Genomic DNA, 12,206 nt, shown 5'->3' on the forward strand with positions numbered 1-12,206 from the left:
GTGTGTAAACAATGCCTGAATGACAGAATTGGACCGCCTGTGAATTACAAGCTATTAGATGTAGGAAGATGAGTCATAAGCGAGGTTCAGAAGAGGACCTTTCAGTAAATATGACTTAATAGAATCGTGACGAACACACTGGGATTGTGTTTTCCACGCAACATAGTACATGGTATCCTGCGGTCTACTTTTCCAGTCTCGTAGCCCTACTTTCATCCCTCCACCATTCACTCTGCTTCCTTCTGATCGAGTCACCCTCGACCCTGCTGTTTCCGAAAGGCTCTATTCTCAGCTGGAGACCTGGACGCCCATTCGCATTGTCATCTACATACATCGGCCATTTTGGGATTCCCGTCCGGTTTCCCGCATTGGGATCTCCAAGAGCGACAAAGTCCGAGAAGTACCCGTGATGTAGCTTACCCACATCGGGATACTGTATACCACCAGTGCCATTCCCCTCAGCCCATGTCGATTTCGTATCTGAGGTATGTGGGATGCCTTGCCAGGCAGGGAAGGAGTTGTTGACAACATAATTGAGCTTGTATACAGGAATTCCTGCAGAGGACATACGGATAGCCGTCTCCTGACCTGCAGCGGCATACATGTAGTCAGTGAGGGCGGCGCTGAGCCTGTCATATTGGGTTGAATTTGGGCTATGAGAGTAGGGCGAGAAGCTGCCGTTGACGTCGCCGGTAGGATCTGGGTACAAACTTTCGAGATCAGAGACATCCTCTGTGGTAAGAGCAGGTATGATATTGTGGATGTAGTCAAGAAAATCTTGGTTTGTCTCTAGATCACCGTGCGTGTACAACTTCGCCTCATCTCTTACGTTGGAAGTGATGATGGGAACACGGTAGAATTGCCCATTGATACCAGAGATAGAGCCAGCTTGCTCAAGAAGCGGACCACCTCGAGTGGGCTGGAAAGGCCAAGTGATGGTCAAAGTGGACTCGTCGTAAAGCTGAGTACTGGCTTCCTGAATCAGGGAGATTGGAGCAGCGCGCAGGCAATCGATGACTTCATCATCGGTACTATTCATCACATTCGCGCATCCAATAAGACCAAGATATTGGGAGAACTGGTCCTGATACAGAGGATAGGATGCGTTGGGGAACCCACGGGCAGTGACACTGCCGGATTGCAAAATTGCTTGAGAGAACAGCGGGGATGAACCAGCAGTCTTGTTGTAGTTGTGAAAAAGATGGATACCAACAGAGTGAGCGCCAGCTGCGCGGCCACCAAGCGTGACACGATCTGGATCGCCTCCAAACACAGAAATGTACTGTTGGACAAAATTTAACAGCAGCTCCTGATCGAGAAGGCCAAGGTTGAGCAACCCAAGACGTTCCATGGCTGGTGCTGGGAGAAAGCCGAGGGAGTTGACCCGGTAGTTGAACGTCACAACAATTAAGGGTTCTCTGGAATTTGCTGCAAAGGCAGCGCCATCGAAGCTTCTGGCGGAACCTGACACAAATGCACCCTGATTGTCTTAGCTGCATATCTCCTTGTTTTGGCCATTTAACTCACTCCGTGTATCCAGATGAGAACCGGAAGCTTCACGTGCAAAGAAGCATTCTGAGGACTGTACACATTCATGCTCAGACACGCTTCGTCCTGGGGATAGGAGAGCGTCGCAGGGTCCTGGATACAGGAGAAGCCATATGCAGAGGCGTTCTTTGTTCCTGAAAATGCTGCTGGTGGTCCGACGGGAGCAAAACGGCTTTCTCCAACCGGCTGAGATGCGTAATCAATACCTAGCCATGCGTTGACAGAAGCCGGCAACGCCCTTTTCGTCAGTGTCTGATTTATGGTCGTGCCAAAGAAACTACCATAACCTGGCAGTGTTACACTTGTGGTAGCTTTGGCCGTTGAGGCGTTTGTCAGGACCGCAAATGCGGTCAGGCAGTACTGGAAAGAACTTAGGATACCCATTTTGCCAATATAGCTGACCTAAAGGCCGGAAGTGTATCATCTTCCAGCCTCGACCAAAAGGCTGGGTATATATACAACTATCGGGCCGTTTTGACCGTACTCATCATATCGCTACCCCTCTCGTCGTTGAGAACAAACCTTGCATAGTTCTGGGGACTGTTCCTGAGCAATATGGAGCAAACCTTGCCATCTTGCAAGATATCCCCGTCGGAAGCGGCGACGGATGTAACATCGGCAGCGCAGATACGGATAAGAGTTGATAAGAAGCATCCCAAGAGTTGGGAATTGTCACCTCGGTGGTCGCATCGAGTGCGGAGTATGGCAAGCTAGGCCGACATTGTTCAAGCTTCAGGTACCCACAAATTAGCTTGGGCGAAGCCGGTTAAGCGAGAACGCCGGGAGTCTGCTGCAGAAGTTTTGCATTATCTCCACAACAATGCCAGTTTAATATCATCCCCCATAACGAATGACGCGCCTAATCGCAATCTGATAACCGCGTCTCGCCTTAAACGAGGAGCTTACAAGGGAAGGGCGTGATCGAAACACGGTGCTTCGACCGTCCTTGGTGTGGTGAATTCAAACGACCATCTTAACTTTCAATTTATCCCCATTCACGATGTCCGTCTTCATACTCTGCAGCACATCAACATCCCATGTCGCGGCCACGTAACGCCCGCCAAGCCATGTCCGTGCTGCCGCCGTCAACCACACGAAGAACCCACCGGCCAGCTCCGGTGTATCAATCAAGTCTATTTTTCACAATGTCAGCTATGCTTTGTAACATATCGGCAGAAACGATCTCGTTTTCCAAGACACGCGCTTCTTGAATACATCAGCGTCGACGAATACTTACATGCCTGCAAAATATCCAGTTCCTGTTTACTCAATGTAGTTTCTACACCTCCAGGATGTACCGTGACCACATTAACCCCCTTGCTTGCGTATTCGACGTCCACAAATTCTGTCAATCGGAGCAGCGCAAACTTGGATGATCCGTATGCTGAAGAACCGGGAGCCGTCGTATGTCCGCCGATGCTCCCCACATTGATCACGTCAACAGTCGTCTTGCTCTTCTCGGCGGTTTCGACCAGAAGTGGGAGGCAAGCGTGTAAGAACAGATATGGGCCCTTAATATTGACCTCAAAGTCGCGCCACCACTTTGCGGGCTCGGTATCCACAATAGGAACCCATGCACTCGATGCGCCAGCATTGTTTACCAGCACATGCAATTTCCCCTCCTTCTCTTTGATGTCTTGTGCGACTTTCTGGACCTCTTCGTCCTCAGTGACGTCAACAGTATACTTCAGAACTCTGATCTTCCCGTTGACCTCGTGGATCTCGCTTTCTACCTGGTCAAGCTGGCTGCTCGTGCGAGCGCAGAGAATGATGCAACCGACAGATGCATGAGCGTATTGAAGGGCAGTAGCACGGCCTATGCCCCGGCCGGCGCCGGTGATGAGGACGACCTTTCCAGATTGTTGAAGTGAAGAATTCGAGGACGCGGCGATGGCGGGGTAAATATCATTATGGAGATTGTCTAGGCCGGGGAAAGCATAGCCGTTGTGGGGTGGTGGAAGAGGCATCGTGTTTATGTGTCGACAAGGCGGAGGTGATGTGAGTAGTATCTGGGATTGAGGTGCGAAGATCAGGAGTCTTGAGATGGAAGCGCAGTAAGGTAATGAAGCATGGACAAGATGATGGTCCATTCATGTGGACTCCATTGTAATAACAGATTAACACCTTAACTCCTAAGTCCGTGAATCAACCGGTGAGGACAAGCTCTGGACGCCTGAAGGCTTACTGTGCTCCTTGCAGGTTTGATAGAGTTCAAATTGTTCAGCTCACCTTGCGCCACCATCAGCTCAACACTATCGCACAATCCTTGACCTCAGTTGTCTCTACAAGTACAAACCACTCTAGCTGTGGGATACCTCTCATATTCAACGAACGACGTTTCAGTTAAGGTACAACTACGCTTTGTCGTTTGAAGTACTGGGAAGCGTTACCCAGAGCTTACAACGTACGGTGGGTGTATTTTTAATGTGGAGCCTGCATATGCAAGCCAGCAGCCACAGCTAAGATTGCTTGCGGCCAAATCAACCTGCTTTCGTTACTGCATGTAACGAATAAGAGGTGCAGCGTCCAGCCACCCCCTCCCAGATCCACCTTGGATATACACCCACCGTACGTTGTACGTTGTACTCAAGCGCCAAGTACCTGGATCATGGTCAGACTACGTCATCACTTTGGCTAGTGCAAGTAGACAATAAAGCTCCGTGAATAACCATGTGGGTAGACAAAAGGTGATGTGTAAATAACAACTCCACATTTGCAGTAGACCGAGAGCGACTGTATGATATTGGACCAAAGTATCAGTGTGAAAAGGCCTTGGCGTGTTAGCGTGGTTGGATGATGATCAGGCAATCTCCTCCCAGGAATGTTCCATTGAACATCCATACACTCAGTTCTATCTTCAATGCATCGTAGCGCTACCACCGAGCTGGCTGCGTAGACCACGCATTCCGAAGAGTGAGACAATCAGGCCGATAAGGGAAAGTTCGATGCAACAGAACAAGCCAGTTTGAAACTGCTTTGCCTCGCTATGGCCTTTCTTTATGTCGACTGCGTTCACGATAGCCGATGCTAAGGCAAGGCTGACTCCGGAACCGATTTGAAAGGCTGTATTAATGAGACCGCCACACAGAGATTTTACGTTCGTTGGCACAGACTCAAGCATAATGTTCGTAGTGCAGATGTAACAAATGCTGACTCCAGTGACGACCATGATTGAAGTGGGAAGAATATATCGCCAGCTGTGAAAGGATTATTAGCTTCAGACAGCCAGGGCAAAGTTTGTCACTAACAAATCAGGTTTGTCTTCTGGCATCAGACTCGCTGGGATGGGCGCAATCAGAGTGATCACTCCACCCACTGTCATGAGGTACCGCATGTTCATCTGTTTCATCCATTTGGCAATAACCATGTTCGTTGTCAATCCTGCCGCGCCCATTGGGAGGAATCGCAGCGCCGTCGCGCCTGGCGAGAGTTTCGCGACTTCCTGTGCTTGCAGTACGACGTAGTATGTAACTGTTTGGTAACTCCCATAAACCACTACGCGAGGTCAGCAACTGTACAAAAGACCGTGTAAAATTGGCACCCACAGAAGCCTGTAACCCAAAGAGGCGCAAAATTCTTGATCTTCCAGAGCGACAGCGGCATGATAGAGTTCCTGACTTTCTTTTCTGCGAATGTGAATACACCAAGCATGACGACCGAAATGACTAACAATGCGATAATGAACGCCTTATTCCATCCATACTCACCTCCACTTGAAAGGACGAAAGACAATAGAATCAAGCCGGACGTGGACAGCCCCGCTCCAACAAAATCTAGACTTGGCCGTGCACTGCCTTCTCGGCGATCGTTAGGCAAACAAAACCACCCCAGAATGCCCAGCGGAGTAGTAGCTACTACTGCAATCCGGAATATATATCTCCAGCCTAGTGCTTCTGTCACGAAGCCACCAAAAAGTAGTCCTGCGGCGAAGCCGATGGCGCCACTCGCTCCAAAGAAAGTGAGAGCGACAGCCCGTTCGCTAGCAACAAAATAGGAACTGATGATTCCGATGGCAGAAGGGACCGTCATCGCTGCACCTATACCCTGAAGCGCACGAAAAATCGCGACCTGGATGAACGAGTTTCCAAAACCAATAGCGAGGGTCCAGATAGAAAGCCAGAGCATCCCAACACTGAAGATCATTTGTCTGCCATACCGATCGGCTAGAACGCCGGAGAATAGTAGGAACCCGCCGAACGTAAGTGTGTACGCTGAAAGCAACCACTGCAGATCCCCAGAAGAAACGTCGAACTCATCCTGAACCTTTGGAAGCGATAGATTGACCGCTGTCATGAAAACATTGTCAATAAGCTGGGCGCCGCAAGTGATAGAGAGGATAAATATGCCTCGCCATGTATGAATCGAACCAACATCTGGATAAGCCTCCTCAGGAAACATGAGAGGGCGCATTTGAGAAGACTTGGGGGTCGCCCATCCAGGGGTGGCTTGCCCCGAAGAACTTATCCATCCCGCTGGTGTTGCAGTTCCTGGTGTGGTCCATCCTGGGGTCGATGCTCCCGAAGGTGTTTGGGCACCTGCTGGTGTGATTGAAAGCGAGTTTTCTGGAGGAAGTTCGTGAAAATTAACGCGCTTGCTCTGGAGTTCGGGAAAGTGTGCAGAACGAGCTGATATACTGGCCGGATTCGGCGTCGATGGCGCTGATGGATCTTGTTCCAACACGAGGAATGAACGTCTCCGCTCATTAATTGGTTGGGTGAGCTCAAGTGCGGTTTGTGTAGTTATAGCAGACATTGTAAAAGTTGTAACTAAATTGGGACTTCTAAGAGAAAAGGAGTAAAATTCTCTTCAACTTCGTTTTGCTCGTCATCGATGTAGCGGAGTCTAACCAGTCCCGTCATGCTTGTATCCCAACAGTGTTGCTACAGATAAGGATTTGCCAAACATGGCTTCGAGCGGAGAAAATTTACCACTGGCAGAGCCTTCTATTCATATGTGTAGTATCGAGAAGATCTTTCGCATGCCGATGTCGTGGTGGTCAGAGCATAGGTTTTCGTGGGCCCACCCTTACTCACGTGAAGATATTGCGGTGAGTGCCACAATCTGGCGCTAGGTCCGAAAAGGCCTAGCAGGTTCGCTTCGTACAAAAGTAAATAGAGTTACCGCTCGTGTCATGTTTCAATGATCGAGTCCTCGTAATATCTTTCTACATGAGAAAAGAAGCTCGGTCAAATGATGTTACTACCAGTTCTTAACCGTGCCATCCAGAACATATGGCGACCTACTGTCGGATTCCACACTATCAGCATTTTGACAAAGTCACAGCATCCTCTCTCCAAGCATGTATCGCTGGAGTACCATCCTAGTAGTATTTTACTACGGTTAAATCGATCAACCTACATTGCCCCCTAAGATTATGGCTCCTGTTGGGAAACGACGTCTTGTGGAAGGAGGACACAATCGGAGTGGAACCCATTTTCTTCATCCAACTACAAGTTCACAACTAACAATCCAGACCCCTTCGAAGAGCATGTCTTCTACAGCAGCATCTCATAATATAACATTTCAAATTGACAGTGAAATTAATGTTGAAACGTGCAGATAAAGACTGACGTTAAAATTCATTCTACCTTCACATCTACATATCATGGACTTATGAAGTCCCCACTGGAATGGGCTTGAAGAGAAAGGGATAGTTGTCTATGTGTTAGTCAATTCGGTATCAGTGGTAAATGACTTTACTGGAAGAAAGCTGGCAGGTAAGATTGTGTGGCAGCTATAATCAACAACAAGACGAATAGCTGTAAAAGTGGGGTATTTTATAAGAGAAATGTCTTGCGACATCACGATGAAGTTCTATGTCTAGGTGGGAATAATAGAAAAACGTAACGATCCGAACTGTGAAGGATACAAACGAAAATCGCGATGATGTGTAAAAGTCTTCCCACCGCACCATCAAGAAGTGCCTTGTTGCGATATTGGCTCGAGGAGGAGATTGAAGTGGTGAAATATTGTGCGAGTAGAGTGTGAGGGTTGATCGCAAGCTGATGGACGAAAATCCTTGTTGCAACAACGGGAGGATCGTGATGTGGTAAGAGTGTAATGATGCGACGCACTATGCTTGGTATCCTTGATACGAAGGGTTGTACTGAGTATCGTGTGGGTGTGTGGCTTTGGGTTGAGCAGGAGATCTTGCTACCATCTCTTCCTCATCTCCGACTCGGTCAAAGTCGCCGCCACTGCTCGAGACTAGCATCTTCTTGTATTCGCGCAATTCACGAATAGCTATCGCAGCAGAATATTGCTCAGAGATGCTAGGACAAATGTGTCAGTCTTGTAGAAGGTTTGGAGAGGAGGGCCAGTACTCACTGCATAACTACAGAGATACCAACTACGATCCAGCTCAGAATACAGGTGTATCCGACACACACGTCCAAGTTACTCTGGAATACCAAGAAAGCGACAGCAGCCCAGAAGACGATCTCTAGGCAGTGTAGGATAACGTTCGCTTTATAGCTGTGCCATCTCTTGCAACTCTGGACGTGTTCGGATACGAGCATATAGGCCAGAAAGATGAGAGATTTCGCACCCTAATAGTGAGTGTGGTCAGCATTCTGCTTGAGTCCAAGGAATACTAGAGGGAAAACTTACCATGCCTAATGCAATGGTGCTGGCTCTCGTTCGCGGTTGGTTTTTGGCAAAGAGTCGTGGGACAGAAAGGCCAACGGCGACAGTTGCGAGAATAGCTTGGACAATGTGCATTGGGAGCTTGAAACGACTACTGAACATAGGCCTGTTGAGAATGTCGAGAATAGCCATGGCTGATAAGATTCAAGGTAGTTCTTGGTTTGAAGTATCGATGGACTTGAGGGTGTGGATAGATCTGATGAATGATTCGAACAAAGCTTGTATTGTAGATAGAAAAAGGGAGATCTCGATGATGGGTCCACATTCTGCTGGATACCGCGCGATGTATATACTTTCCAAACTTCTGGAGTCGTAGCTTGTTGTCTGGAAACACACCCTGTGCACGAAACAGCATAGGACTACACGCCTGCGAAACCCGGATACGCGTGTTGAATGCGAGTGCGAATGCGGGGGCTGAGCGTTCAAACGGCCCGAGTGATTACCCGTCAGACACACTAACATGCTGTCTCAGCGAAATGATCTCGAAGACGCCGCAACGTTCCGCTTTGACAGTTCTAACACATGGACGTGCATGTAACTCAGAGGCTTGGGTACCAATTGTCTAGAGATGATCTACCCTAGTGCTTGTTGATCCTTCCCTTCGACCTGATACGCGTATCCACAACGCGACGGGTTCTGAAGATCCATCCCAACGAGGCAGTGTTCTTGCATCTTACAAATTCGGTCCTTACAAAGTATGCCTCGTCGTATAATGATGGTCTGCGACACACCTCAAATGCTCCGAAAGAAGACTAGCGCCGTGTCTTAGACTCCGCAATCTTGCGATTACCTTTGTAAGACTGGCTTTTAGCAGATTTGTATGAAACACTTCAAATACCAGAGATGAGATTTACAAACTCTGAAGCTTACTTCATGTCATGCAAGCTTTCTGAAGTTGGTGTTAGGACAAGAATCCGGTTCCTTCGCCAGGCTCAGTCCCACCCAGTTTGTGCAAATTGAACACGGAAAATGCCTTGGATTCTACGCTTTTTCGGGTGTCTATCATCTAGACGCGTCACCGACGCCCAAAGTCCGGCCTAATTCGCACGATTGTGTAGTTTCAACGGCCCGCGAATTGCCTTACAATGGTGCTTTCATCGAACCATCAGCTTCATGACTTCATGACACTTATCTAGAATGGAGATCAGGGTAATGGTTAACCCTGTCTCCTTTAATTAGATCTAGGCTCAGCGATCTTTACTGACCGGCAACTGCCCTTGGCTCTTGTCCCAAGACTATCTCTTCTGAGTGTCAGCACGTACTCATGTTCTTCCTACCTGGGCTTATGGTGGTTGTCTTTGTGGTAAGTTCCGAACATACGATTTGTAAGTGATGACACGAAGTTTGTGCACACAAATCTGAGCTGGGGAAATTTACAGACGCCGTCAACGATGCGTGTTTCCGCCGCAGTTTCTACCAATCGATATCCTCTAACCATTTCGAAGCGGAACCACTCCTATTCTCTCGATCATTGCCTGATGAGAGAATGTGTGAGAATCTCGGGAAAGGCTGACCTCCGACTCTCCTTGATCCAAAGACATATAACCAAAAATTGCAGATATAGAAACCGCAAACGTAAGATATGTTGGAGTCTTTATCAACACTAGCTACAGAAACTACGTGTGTACTAACTACTGCCATCGTAGTCCGCATCGAACTACGAAGTAAAACGCACACCAATATAGTGTTAACATTGCGATACCCTTCCTATACATATTTCAAACATCGGCTTGCAGTCCACATCGACCGGTGCTGAGCCATGTATCGGAAGGCTGACGAGATCTACCAGTCATTATCACCGATATATATAATTGACACCCTACAAGTCACGGCGAGATGGATAGCGATTCGGAAAAATGATGTCGCAATTGGTCAAATCGCGTTGCTTGTGACCACCTTCGATAGGGTGTTTCCATTTCACAAGCGGGACAAGAAGCTTGTTAATCTCGTCCGAACTCGGGTCTATACCAGTGTCGCTCGAATAGAGCCTGTTCAGCTGTTAGCGCTCGCTCAACCAGGCCAGGGTCGGTTATAGATTCACACGATGGACTTGACGTCGAACGGCCCAGTGTGGAGTCGCCATTGCCAGTCTTTATCGTCGACGTAGTCGTGCTTCGACCACGCCGCCGCAAGAAAGCCGTACTTGTAGCTCAGGAAGGGGCTGTCACAGACCTGGTCCATGGTAACTCTGCCATCCCTCTCGACTTCGATCTTGGTGCGCTCGTAGCCAACGAGGTTCTTGCAATCGAAGTAAAACCAGTTGTCTCGATCCTCACGCTGGTGAACACGCCAAAGTCCAAAAACGTGACCTGATGATTATGTTAGGTCTGGATCACGGTCATGAGTGCATGGGACTTACCAAACTCGTGCGCGACTTGGAAAGCTGCATTTTCAAGTGGGGTTTTGGTAAGATCAATCGTCATGGCGTGTCGGTCAGGTTTGCCTTCCGGTAGCCATCCCAAAGAAGCGCGAGCCACGACGCCTAGGTTTAGATCCTTCTCCTTGTGAATCACAAGTGTACCAGGCGTATAATTGATGTTCCAGGTCTCCCCCTCCCAATAGTAGTAGGGACGGCTAGTATGGGGAACTTATCGAATGGCCAGACGGTGTTTAGTTGCAGCACCCGGCGGGCCTAGTCTGGTCATCCACAACGCCACAGCCTCGTCAATGACCGCAGAAAGTTCCTCCTTGGCTTCTTCGTCCTCATAGCAGTACTGAATGAGTACAATACCATCTTCCCTGACGGGCCAGGGCTTTGCAGGGTTACCGTGTGTGGCAATGGCTTCAGTCCAAGCAAGTCCTGAGTGTTCGGTTAGGGTTAGGGGTAAGGGGTAGAAAAAGGCGTATGAACGACATCAGGAGAAAAGAATAACACTGAATTGGACGAAGACAAGATAGCTTGTTTTTGTCATTCGTTTGCTCCCACCATCCATCACTTCATATCGTTACCTGTGAACCCAAATCTTCTACACCAACTTTCCACCCACTCGGGTCTTGTGTCCACGGGGCACAACTTGGAATCTCTTCTTCTCACGCCTTTGCTGTCTATTCACAGCTATATAGCCAGGGCGAACTACCTAGGTCACCAAATTCAAATTAAGAGGCAATATTACCTGATAGTTAGGCGTCTCTAGCCTTGCATCCTCGAACACACCCGCACCACCGAACAGCCATCATGAGCAAGCGCGCGCCCTTTCACTTGCCACCAGCACCTCGCAAGCGTCAAGCCTCAGCGATTTCAACAGCAACAAGCCACAGCAACACACAGACAAACAACAAGAAAAAGAAAGAGAAAAAATTTACCCAGCATACCGTACAACTGGCTCCAAGTGCAAGTCCATCCCAAACGCCGAGTCCAAACTGCACATCTGAAATCCCAAACGACAACTTGAACAAATCACCTTCACATGCACCGCAACCAGTCCGACCAACTATGGTGTCGAAGAGCGGCCCCCAAACACAGAACTTCGTGACGAGTCTCCCAAGTCCGCAATCAGGGCGAGAGCCTTCACATACCAGCACTATCGTAAGTATCCCCCCGCATCCTCGGCCTTCACTTCCTAACAAGTCCTTCAAATCGCCATTCATCGCTAACGATCTCCAACAGTCAAAGTTAGCACTAACGCCTCTCGCACCTGGCACACTGGCAGACTCATTCCCAATCTTCCGCACGGGCGATGTGGCCATCAAGTGCGATCTCGTCTCGCAACCAGCGCAATGATGACTCCACAGTGCAGTTCTCGCGCGCCACTCGGCGTGGTTTGCAGAGTCGCTGCGCCAGGACATGAACATGGTGGATACTGAGGCACCACGGTACACGTACTCAATCGAAGAGATATGCGGGAAGGTAGAACTAGTACGACAAGACGCGACGAGGAATCGACCAGTGATGCAACAGTACGCGCCCATCACGACCATAAAAGTCAAAGAAGACCCCGACGCTACTCCAACACCAGCGACGACAAACCACTCCCCCAATATCAAAACCTACACAGCCCTCCTCGCCACCTTCT

General features: G+C 48.9%; 6 protein-coding genes across 6 annotated transcripts; 1 reads left to right on the forward strand and 5 right to left on the reverse strand.

Moving 5' to 3' along the window:
• Nucleotides 1-154: 154 nt before the first annotated feature.
• On the reverse strand, nucleotides 155-2,199 carry P153DRAFT_341802 (alpha/beta-hydrolase). The gene is made up of 2 exons (XM_033665940.1): nucleotides 1,528-2,199; nucleotides 155-1,480 (listed from the first exon to the last, which is right to left on the reverse strand). Exons 1-2 carry the CDS (start codon nucleotides 1,930-1,932, stop codon nucleotides 185-187), a joined length of 1,701 nt encoding a protein of 566 aa, XP_033522674.1. The 5' UTR covers nucleotides 1,933-2,199; the 3' UTR covers nucleotides 155-184.
• A 309-nt stretch (nucleotides 2,200-2,508) lies between these two features.
• Nucleotides 2,509-3,515, reverse strand: P153DRAFT_386413 (putative oxidoreductase ucpA; the record flags this gene model as incomplete). Its single annotated transcript, XM_033670528.1, has 2 exons — nucleotides 2,509-2,681; nucleotides 2,786-3,515. The coding sequence occupies 2 exons, from the start codon at nucleotides 3,513-3,515 to the stop codon at nucleotides 2,509-2,511; spliced, it is 903 nt and encodes a 300-aa protein (XP_033522675.1).
• An 890-nt stretch (nucleotides 3,516-4,405) lies between these two features.
• On the reverse strand, nucleotides 4,406-5,946 carry P153DRAFT_293279 (MFS general substrate transporter; the record flags this gene model as incomplete). The annotated part of the gene is made up of 3 exons (XM_033663886.1): nucleotides 4,406-4,745; nucleotides 4,797-5,043; nucleotides 5,094-5,946. 3 exons carry the CDS (start codon nucleotides 5,944-5,946, stop codon nucleotides 4,406-4,408), a joined length of 1,440 nt encoding a protein of 479 aa, XP_033522676.1.
• A 1,376-nt stretch (nucleotides 5,947-7,322) lies between these two features.
• P153DRAFT_431972 (uncharacterized protein) lies at nucleotides 7,323-8,554 on the reverse strand. The gene is made up of 3 exons (XM_033672942.1): nucleotides 8,158-8,554; nucleotides 7,876-8,096; nucleotides 7,323-7,820 (listed from the first exon to the last, which is right to left on the reverse strand). Exons 1-3 carry the CDS (start codon nucleotides 8,323-8,325, stop codon nucleotides 7,622-7,624), a joined length of 588 nt encoding a protein of 195 aa, XP_033522677.1. The 5' UTR covers nucleotides 8,326-8,554; the 3' UTR covers nucleotides 7,323-7,621.
• Nucleotides 8,555-10,211: 1,657 nt separating this feature from the next.
• On the reverse strand, nucleotides 10,212-10,616 carry P153DRAFT_404285 (uncharacterized protein; the record flags this gene model as incomplete). The annotated part of the gene is made up of 2 exons (XM_033671996.1): nucleotides 10,212-10,502; nucleotides 10,553-10,616. 2 exons carry the CDS (start codon nucleotides 10,614-10,616, stop codon nucleotides 10,231-10,233), a joined length of 336 nt encoding a protein of 111 aa, XP_033522678.1. The 3' UTR covers nucleotides 10,212-10,230.
• A 752-nt stretch (nucleotides 10,617-11,368) lies between these two features.
• P153DRAFT_357663 (uncharacterized protein) lies at nucleotides 11,369-11,914 on the forward strand (the record flags this gene model as incomplete). Its single annotated transcript, XM_033666749.1, has 2 exons — nucleotides 11,369-11,719; nucleotides 11,801-11,914. 2 exons carry the CDS (start codon nucleotides 11,369-11,371, stop codon nucleotides 11,912-11,914), a joined length of 465 nt encoding a protein of 154 aa, XP_033522679.1.
• Nucleotides 11,915-12,206: the final 292 nt, after the last annotated feature.

This window comes from Dothidotthia symphoricarpi (genome assembly GCF_010015815.1).
Source record: "Dothidotthia symphoricarpi CBS 119687 unplaced genomic scaffold P153scaffold_12, whole genome shotgun sequence".
Classification (NCBI taxonomy): Eukaryota; Fungi; Ascomycota; class Dothideomycetes; order Pleosporales; family Dothidotthiaceae; genus Dothidotthia; species Dothidotthia symphoricarpi.

What these genes read in the sequence shown, in the direction of transcription:
- P153DRAFT_341802 (XM_033665940.1), bottom strand. Translation starts at nt 1,932, where the DNA reads ATGGGTATCCTAAGTTCTTTCCAGTACTGCCTGACCGCATTTGCGGTC. An exon ending in TTCTCATCTGGATACACGGA is followed by an intron (nt 1,481 to 1,527) that starts GTGAGTTAAATG and finishes TAAGACAATCAG; the next exon opens with GGTGCATTTGTGTCAGGTTC.
- P153DRAFT_431972 (XM_033672942.1), bottom strand. Translation starts at nt 8,325, where the DNA reads ATGGCTATTCTCGACATTCTCAACAGGCCTATGTTCAGTAGTCGTTTC. An exon ending in GCACCATTGCATTAGGCATG is followed by an intron (nt 8,097 to 8,157) that starts GTAAGTTTTCCC and finishes ACTCACTATTAG; the next exon opens with GGTGCGAAATCTCTCATCTT. An exon ending in GGTATCTCTGTAGTTATGCA is followed by an intron (nt 7,821 to 7,875) that starts GTGAGTACTGGC and finishes CATTTGTCCTAG; the next exon opens with CATCTCTGAGCAATATTCTG.